General features: G+C 33.1%; 1 protein-coding gene across 2 annotated transcripts; it reads left to right on the forward strand.

Moving 5' to 3' along the window:
* The first annotated feature begins 230 nt into the window (after positions 1-230).
* LOC109177193 (eukaryotic peptide chain release factor GTP-binding subunit ERF3A-like) lies at positions 231-9,692 on the forward strand. 2 transcript variants are annotated; one of them, XM_019326503.1, is made up of 19 exons: positions 231-538; positions 941-982; positions 1,189-1,263; positions 2,312-2,377; positions 2,990-3,085; positions 3,548-3,659; positions 4,495-4,540; positions 4,698-4,769; positions 4,997-5,059; positions 5,169-5,323; positions 5,409-5,473; positions 6,846-6,996; positions 7,280-7,385; positions 7,494-7,629; positions 8,456-8,520; positions 8,644-8,808; positions 9,092-9,164; positions 9,246-9,317; positions 9,450-9,692. In XM_019326503.1, exons 1-18 carry the CDS (start codon positions 535-537, stop codon positions 9,290-9,292), a joined length of 1,539 nt encoding a protein of 512 aa, XP_019182048.1. In that variant the 5' UTR covers positions 231-534; the 3' UTR covers positions 9,293-9,317; positions 9,450-9,692. The 2 variants fall into 2 exon arrangements, with proteins under 2 accessions (XP_019182048.1, XP_019182049.1); XM_019326504.1 differs by lacking the exon at positions 2,312-2,377.
* The last annotated feature ends 348 nt before the right edge of the window (positions 9,693-10,040 follow it).

Genomic DNA, 10,040 nt, shown 5'->3' on the forward strand with positions numbered 1-10,040 from the left:
TCTTGAAAATTCAATAACCGACTGAAAAACTAAAATGATCAATTTTTTTCTTTTTATTTTACCTGTATCAAAAATTCAAATATTTAAACGATTCGATTTTCAGTCATCGATTTTTTTGATTGATTTGTTTTGTTTTTTTTTTTTGTTTTTTGTTTTTTCTCACCTCTATGTGAAATACTAATAATGTATAAAGGCCAGGGTGAAAAAAGGAAAAAAAAAAAAATAAACATAATAGAATCACTCTGAAGTTTCCTGCTACAAGGCTAACTTATCGAGTTCAGAACCTTGGGCTAGTCCGTTCTTGCAGGGAAGCAAGCCAGAGGAAGAAGAGAATCTCAGTTTAAGAATACCACTACCCGAATACTACGTTGTCTGATGCAAATTCAACATCTGCTTTCGTGGCTTTGACTTAAGGGTTGATTCCAATTTCCAAAAATAACAATAGCTTGATCCGCCTAACGTTTCTCTGCTCCTCCTTTAACCGCCTGCTTTCTCCAAAAAAGCCCTAGAACTCTTTTGAATAGCTAGCTAACTATGGGTGAGCCAATTTGATTTTTCTTGCTCTATCAATATCAGATCTTCATGTTTAATTGAAATTTCCTGTTTTAGCTTCACAATTTGCTTTTGCATTTTTGTTTACCGTTTTTCTGCTGATTCTCGATCGAACTCTGCAAATATTGGATTGGGATTTGGAAAGGCCGGAAGTTAAAATAATTTTGCGATATAATTTGCTTTTTATTTTGGTTAATTATTCTTTTGCGTATTTAAATATACATATGCATGGATAGGGATGTCTGAAAACTTTATGAATTACATATTTGTCTGAGTGGGATGATACTTATTCTGGTGTTTGTTAATTTTGGTATATCCAAAATTACTGCTAGAATATTTTTCTGGAGTAATGCTTATAACCTGTTTGATATATTGTTTCCAATTTTAGATATTGAAGAGGATATCAAGGCACTTCAGCTTGATTCGTCTGGTATAACTCTATCACTAAGATCATCAGTCTATTTTTTACCCAGTAGTAAATATGAAAATGACTAATATTATTTAGAGATGTTGGTATTTTGGATTCACCTTTGCATACTACTAAGTATTATTTAGAATTAAATGATTTGTCAAAGGTTGTAATGCTTATTGTGTGTATTTCATTGTACCTTTTTCACCGTGGCTGATGGTGAGTAGAAGATACTCCTATGGCAAATGCTGATGATGGTAAACCCGATGAAGTTGTACAACCTGATGAAACTGACAGAGGAGGTATTTCTCATTGTTTTTTGGTCAAGGATTCCGTAATATGCTTTTTGGTTGCTATTCTTCTGGGCTATGCTTTTCTTGGTTGTCTAGATATGTATATATGATTATTGGAATAGGCGATCTTGTAACTTTATATGGACTAAATGATTACTCTTTCCTCTATTTGATGATTTTTTTTTTCCTGAATTTTATTTCAAATTAAATTAATTAGTAACCAGTGACACATAATCGTCTTATTGTCAAAGTGATAGTTTTGCATGCAGCTGCATAGCATGCAACTAGGTTAATGTTTTAAAGAATATAAGTAACTGATGAACTGTACATATGGATTGACCACATGAGAAATGAAGATTGGTACTTTTAATTTCTTATTACTAAATATGATAATATCAAGTCAAACAATTTACAGCAAAATTCCTAGGAGAAATAAGTACATAACATTTAGAAGTTGGTAAAAAATTACTATTTGTATGAAGTTTGTTTGTTTGTTTTTTTGTTTTTTTGTTTTTTTTTTTTTTTAATTTTTTTTTTATAATAATAATAATAATTAGTAAAAGCTCATTGTCTTTTTGAATAGAAAACTTAAGCGTTTATTCTTTGAGTTTTGAAGTGTCAATGGGTTGACTATTTGCTTAACTTTTTCTCACCTGGGCCTCTGTATGGTGGGAGAAAAATGTGGGGTGGGGGAGGTGATAGTATGGTAAGGTGCAGATCAGAATTGTTTGTGGTTAATGGAGGAGGAGCAGTTCTCCAACCATCCTGATTTAGTCTTATGGAATGTATACCGTAAAACTCTTCTTCTAATAGGAACTTGAATATGATATTCCAAATACATTTTCTAAACTACTCTAATTTTGCAAATTAGAATTAGGTGGTAGTCCTTTTTATGGGCAAAGAATGAAGAGACTATCATTTTCATTTGCTCATAGGCATCACCATCTCCTTCAAGAGGAGGAACCCAGATGACAGAAGAAAGTAATGTGCTTAATTATGTTATATTTGCTATCCATATGATGGATGTTGTAATATGTTTATGTTCTTTGTGTTATAGATGTTAAGAATGAGCCACAAGCAAACTCAGAGCAAATGCATACTGAGCCTAAAGGCATTTCGGAAGGTCTGTAATTGGTTTTGTTCTTTCTATTAACTGTTCATTCTGATATCAGTGTTTCATTTCTGTTAAGGAGCGGTGTGTTTGCCTGGTTTAGTGGCAGGAAATTGCACTCTTGGCATGGGATTGCAATTGTTCTATCTGGCTATTTCCATAATAAACTATGGCATTATTAAATATGGATGAATTATTTAGTTTTCTGGGATAAGCTGTTTTATTTACACGTAGGCACCAAGATGAAGCTACAAAGACTTCACAAAAAAATCACTTCACTTTTCTGAGTAGCATAAGATTTTAAAATCTACATTAACAGTCTACATTCTCTCACTTATCACAGAAAGGGCATCTTACGCACAGTAATCTGCCTGCAACATAAGTTGATACCCCTAAATACTAATCTTATTTTATTCCTTTTAGAGCTACCATGCAAAATGTTGTGTCTAATTTTCTCACTGGTTTTGTAGCATACTCCATGGGTTTACTGTCACCTCAGTGAAAAAGTTAGTGGTGGATTGTTTCAACATCCTTTCAACATTCAACATGTATTAAGCATTAAATTTTTATTTGTCTTCCTTACTAGAAATTCGATGTGCTCATCAACTTTTACGTTCTTTTCAGAAAAAGAAAAGAAAAGTCCAGCTTTAGAGGATGTAGATGATGAGGCAGAAATCAACAAAAAGCGACATCTGAATGTTGTATTCATTGGGCATGTTGGTAAGGATTAAGGAATTCTTTTAGCTGTATATACATACATATATACGTACACACATGGATGTGCACACAAATGTTTATTTATTTGTGCGCACACATGTTTATTTATTTGTTTGCATATTTTAATCCTGTACATGATTAATTTCATTAATCAAGTTGGAAATTGAGGAAAGTGCTATTCCTGTTTAAAGCAATTCTGCAATTTTAGTATTTATGAATTATGATATGCATGATAGTTAATGCTTGGTAAGTTTGCGATTTTCTTTCCAGTGGTAGTTTTCAAGATATTTCTTGCATTTTTTTTATGTAAGCATCTTTGCAGCAAAATTTGTTGTGGACATATGCAGATAAATTTGTAAATGTAGCATGTAAGCTACTAGCTAACATTTGGTTTCCTGTCATCACTTATAATTAGTTCTTTACCTTTTTTTATTTTTTATTATTATTATTTTTTGATGCCAAAAGATGCTGGGAAGTCAACTATTGGAGGACAGATATTGTTCCTTAGTGGACAAGTAGATGACCGTACAATCCAGAAGTATGAAAAAGAGGCAAAGGATAAAAGTAGAGAGAGCTGGTAAATCTTGCTTGCCTTTTTTTATTATACATTTATACTTAGCTAAATTGTTATATTAATGGTTTTTAGCAATCCTTTAATGGAGGGAAATTTTCATGGAAAATCTTGCTTGATTTAATAGGCCCCTCAATGTTGTATCATCAATGTAGAAGGTCCCAAATTTTTGCTATGTTCACTTGATAGCTATTTAGTGTTTGTATTGTGAGAAGAGTTATGGATAGAAAGCTATCATGCATGGATTGATGAATAGAGGTGAAAGTTCCCTTCATTTATTACAGATTTCTTCGGATAATTTTGGATTTAAATATCATGGAAAAGATATCCCCACATTATGGTATTGTGATTCAAAGTTATTGCAGTTATTCTAGACTCTACAGTTTTAGATTCTCAAGATAATAAGTGTGCAGCTTTAGTCTCTTTTAATACTCAACATTTGAAACCAATATTATTTCATTTATTTGTGTCTGATTTGCGTCACTGAGGCCACATTTAGTATTCCTTTCTCTAGATTACATTTCTCCATTTCAATTCTCTATTTCCTGTTTTCCAATTTAGAAAATGTGTTTCCAGCACCCATTTTCAAAGTTCTCTGTTTTCCTTTATCCAGCCTTTTGTTCTCCAGAAAAATGAAAAATTTCTCTAGTTAGTAATGCACCCACTTAGGCCTTTACTGAATACTAGGCGTGCAATCACATTGTGTTGAAATGTCAACTTGCATTTTGATGACTAGTTGCTGGAACTGGAAGCCATTTGGTGTTGAGAGTTTCTTTTTGCAAATTCATAGTCCTTGCTTATTCCATTCTTCCTTTTTATATTTTGCTTTTGACTGTATTAGGTATATGGCATATATCATGGACACAAATGAAGAAGAGAGGGTTAAGGTATTCACTTGGTAATTCCACCATTAAAAAAAAAAAAAACCCCATCATGTTCAACTGTTCATTATAACTCACTAAAATTCTGTAGTTTGCTAAATCATCCTTTTTTTAAAAAAAAAAAAAAAAAATTCTTGGTAAATTTGTGTAATTTGACATACAGGGGATTACTGTTGAAGTTGGAAGAGCACATTTTGAAACAGAAACTACAAGATTCACAATTTTGGATGCTCCGGTAAACGCCAGATGTCAATAGTTTACATGTTTTACATTTTATTTAGCGGCACACTTTTTGAAGTGGTCAGAACAAAGACCTAATCTTTTCTATGGAGTGTTGGGGATGGCTTAATGTTGAAGATTTGGAAAATCTTCTCTGCTCCAGTTATAAATTGCTAGTTATCTTGTTTACCTTTCAACCTTTGCTTTAAATGGACCCTCTTTTTCCAATTCTATGTTCTCCAGGGACACAAGAGCTATGTTCCAAATATGATTAGTGGAGCATCTCAAGCTGATATAGGTGTCCTGGTAAGACTTCTCCATTGTAGTCATGAAAATCCCATTCAGCCTGAATGGATTGTGGTCATTTTGTGAAAGATGTTTTTCCTTTTTGTGTGTGTGTGGCCTTGTAATCCAGGTGATATCTGCAAGGAAGGGTGAATTTGAAACTGGATATGAAAGAGGTGGACAAACACGTGAGCATGTTCAACTTGCAAAGACTCTTGGAGTTACAAAGCTCCTCATTGTTGTAAATAAAATGGACGAACCTACTGTCAACTGGTCAAAAGAAAGGTGTTTCTTTGTAGAATGTCTTTCAGTGTTTATTTTGAAATTGTTTTTTTTTTTAGATTGCCTTTATGTAGTTATATCTTTTCAGGTATGATGAAATTGAGGGAAAAATGATTCCTTTTCTGAAGTCTTCTGGATATAATGTGAAGAAAGGTAAGCAAACAAATGCTTGAACTGCAGAGGAAATGCGGTTTTATCCCTCTTTTAATTTTGAAATGCCTAGATAAGTAGATATTTTAGGCCTTATTTCTCATTTCTGTAATGATTATGTCTGCTCACTTCCAAATCATTTAGTATTCATGTTCTTCTCTATATCACGCTTTTGCATTCAAGTAATCAAGTTTCTTTTTGGATTTTTCTTGTTTAGTTGGATGTGATTTTAAATTTTTCATGACCTTATCCAGTGATTTGGTGAGGAGTGATGATTGGATCAACAAGAACTATGAATGAATAGAGTATTGAGCTGTGAAAAACACATTTCCTAAACTGAAGTCAAAGTTTGCACTAACGGTATTTGTGTGCAAGTTTGCTTTAAGATAATATCTTTGGTATTAAATTCCATGATCTTTGTAATGAAAAAAAATAGTTAGTTTTTTGCTACTCCAACTATAACTGCATATCCACTTTGGTAAACGAAGTTAAAAATTGGCTATTAACTATTGGACAAAAATGGTTCCTTAACAGAAAACCAATGGAAGGATGGTCTTTGTTTGATTCTGAATAGTGTGGGGACCATTTATATCGAATTTCTTATACTTCAAATTCGACGGAAATGGCAAAAAATGTGGTGTCTAATTTTCAATTGTTGGTTATGAACTGTGTACAGTGTACTTAAGTAGAGTTCCCGTTATACTTGGGGACAAAACTGGAATTTACTCTAATGAAAAATTTGCTTGAAATTACTTAAAGATCTCTAACCACCTGGAATGAATTTCTGTGAAATAAATGTATCATTTTTTTAAAATATGTTTTTAAGGAGTGTTCCACATTGTGCCAGACAATGTTTGAAATATGTATGTGTAGTTTTTCATTTTGGGCTTATTACACTTTTGAGAATACAGACTTTTACTTGATTTCTTACTTTCTTAGAACCCTTTTCAAGAATTCCATATAAATTTGAATCTTCCAAGAACTGTGAAGTCAGGCTCTTGAGCTCAGTCCTATTCTTGTTGGTATTATTGCAAGGCTTGCCTCCTTAAATATATGGTTCTCATGATTAAAAGCAAATAACAAAGACATTTTATTTTATTTTCATTGATTCCATAATATACAAATGTCACCCATTTTGCTCTTTCAAATGTTTTGAAAAGAAAAGGTTATGTATTTTAGAATCTATGAGCACAATTTAGCAATGGTGATTATCATTATTTTCAAACCATTTCTATTCTTTTGGTGTGTAAATAGCAAGCCTTTAATTTCCATAACAATGGATTTGCAAAGAATCATCAATGAGAATTGCAAAATCTATCACTGCAATTGCTACTTTAAAGTTTGTTTTTTTGTTTTTTAAAATTATAATTTACAGATGTTCAATTTCTTCCCATATCTGGGCTTTTGGGTTCAAATTTGAAAACAAGAATGGGTAAAAGTGTTTGTCCATGGTGGAATGGCCCCTGTCTATTTGAAGCTCTTGATGCGGCTGAAGTCCCCTCTCGTGATCCTAAAGGTCCTTTCAGGTACTGCTGGGCCCCATTTGGTTACTTACCAGCTTCCCATGCTTCTATGTTTCCAACACTCATATTTCTAGTTAGAATTCTCTGTACATAAACATGTTTATGCATCATGCATCTATTTTCCAACTCTCATATTTCCATTTTGAATGCTTGTCAGCATGCTGTAATGCTGTTATTATCTAATTTGGATATAATTGTTTTTGTGTATTGTGTGTTTGTTTTAGCTGGCACCTTTTTCTTAATTGATAATCATGTTTCGTACTAAGTTTGGCTCTATGTTTTGTAGGATGCCAATTATTGACAAATTTAAAGATATGGGGACAGTTGTTATGGGTAAAGTAGAATCTGGTAGCTTACGTGAGGGAGACAATTTGTTGGTGATGCCTAATAAGGTGTTTATCTCAAACCTTTGATTTTATTAAGAATTATTTGGTGTTGCAATTTGTTATGATTTGTGTAAGAGTACTATTTCAATATTCTTATTTCCTTTGCATGTTCAGGCTGCTGTTAAAGTCCTTGCCTTATTCATAGATGAAGATAGAGTTCGACGAGCAGGACCTGGGGAAAACTTACGAGTCAGATTATCCGGGGTTGAGGAAGAGGATATCTCATCGGGTTTTGTTTTGTGCAGTGTTGGTAAATACCATTCAATTATTTTTCACAATTTCACTATACTTAACCTGGATTCACATTTTTATTTACAAGCTATATGTGTGCTCTTGGGAGCATTCTTGAAGTTGTAAATTGCTTATTTTTGGGGGATTGGGGGTAAAAACACTGGCTTTAAAGACACTTTGAGGATAGTTGATTTTCAACTCAACCCCTACACATGGTTGTGTTCTATTTTTTTATTTTATTTTTTATTTATTGGGGTTGAGCAAGAATCTAGATGGCTACGTTGCTCGCCGTGATAGAAATTGCTCTATTTGAAGTTCATGGTAAATGCTTGAGGATGGTTTGCAAAAGCTTGAAATTGTAACTGATGGCCATTTTGAATTATTTTTCTTTTTTCAACTTTTATTCAGTGATCATGATTGTCTTTTACGCTTACTCCCCTAGTTGCAGTTGCTTAAAGATGTCTATTGAAAAGATGGAAATAATACACCTGCTGTCTATTGGGATATATTCAAATTGAACAGAGAGTTATTCTTTACAGTTTGTTGCAAGATGTATTGCTTTTATTTCCATAGAAGATGTAATAATGGTCTATGGGTTAATAGAGCCTTTGTTGCAAAGATAGTAGTATATAGTATTTTTGTTAGGTAACTTACCTTAGTTCAATAAAATGAAAATTTTGTCTCTTTTTAATGAACCCAAAACTGTTATTATGCTGAATTAATGAAATCTTTTAAATATTTGGATTGTGTTTGAATTATCATTATTCCTATAACTATAATTCTGTGTGAATGTCTTTCAAATTTCAATTGTCTTGGATATATCTAATACTTTTCTCTTAATGCAGTAAAGCCAGTACCTGCTGTTACTGAGTTTGTTGCTCAGTTGTCAATCCTGGAGTTGCTGGATAATGTATGTATTAAAGCTTTTAAAGCTATATTGCTCTCTTGTTGTCTCCTTTTGTGACTGGGTTATTTGGTAGATATATTCGCTCTTTACATCTGGTTGAAGTCTAACAACTGTCATATATTTCAGGCGATTTTTACTGCTGGATACAAGGCTGTGTTGCACATTCACTCAGTTGTTGAGGAATGTGAAATTGTAGAGTTGATGCAGCAAATTGATCCGAAAACAAGGAAACCAATGAAAAAGAAACCACTCTTTGTAAAGAATGGTGCTTTTGTTGTGTGCCGCGTTCAGGTTGGCATTTTAAATTTTCTGAATTCTGCTCTCTACTCTCCCCATATATAGAACGATGCTTGACAAATGATTTATTTGCCTGCACAGTAATGTTTTGAATATGAAATAGATCAAATTTATCCTATATGTTTGTGTTAATTTTTTCCTAGTTCTTGGGCACTTGCTAGTGGACATCCCCAAATTTTTTGCTTTCTTTTTTTCCTATTGCAAATGTTTATCACTACTGCAAGCCTTATAGGTGTGAATTTGTTTTTATATTAATTTGTTGCTTTTACCTTTCTAGGTAAACAGTATGATATGCATTGAGAAATTTTCTGATTTTGCCCAGCTTGGAAGATTCACTCTCCGCACAGAGGGTTTGGAACTTATCCTTAGTTTTCTATTGCATATGACATTTTCTATGTTCTGTTTATAATGACGGTTGTCATATTCTGCAGGGAAAACTGTTGCTGTGGGTAAAGTAACTTCTCTTCCTACCGCATAAAATTTTCTGTAATCTCTCAGGTATGGCTTATTGCAGTACAGACTTTTGTTTGGAGGATTACATTTTCTGATTGCTCTTGAAATTACCGAAAGAAAAAGCACAGCAAGTTCTAAGGCGCAGTATAAATAGAAATATTTTGCTGTACTCCATCTCGTAGGTTATATACATTCTGCACCGTCTGATCTCGAGCTGGAGCTTTCACGGAATGACGCAATGGATATTACACTGATGGTGCAGTATAGGGTGTTGTTGTTACTAGGCTGTCAATGTTAGCCTACCAAATTACCAATCATCAGATTTTGACTCTACTTATTTAAAGGGTTGTTATTGATATTTTGGATATTTATTGTTTTCATAATCTTATTATTTATGATCGAGTTGGTACGCTTTTTTGTTTAAACATTCGATTGTGCTGTTGAATCCAAGTTTACACACTTGTTTGTGTGTTGAATGTCAATAGTTATACCATGGACCCAGGTCCACCTTGCAAGGTGAAGAATTCGAGTTCAAAATATACAGTTTACATACTTAATATTCACAAATTATATACCCAATTTACGTGCTTAATGTTCACAATTTATCTTTTACAAAATTGTGAACATTTTGCATATAAATTGTGTATTTTGGACTTGGGTTCACCTTGCAAGGTGGACTTGAGTCCACCGAATAATTTCCCATTGAATGTGCTGTCGCGAGAATTTGTTGGAGTTCAATCAATCATTATTGTGTGGACTATATTTTGTATACT

Source organism: Ipomoea nil, unplaced genomic scaffold (genome assembly GCF_001879475.1).
Source record: "Ipomoea nil cultivar Tokyo-kokei standard unplaced genomic scaffold, Asagao_1.1 scaffold0803, whole genome shotgun sequence".
In the NCBI taxonomy this organism is placed as follows: domain Eukaryota; kingdom Viridiplantae; phylum Streptophyta; class Magnoliopsida; order Solanales; family Convolvulaceae; genus Ipomoea; species Ipomoea nil.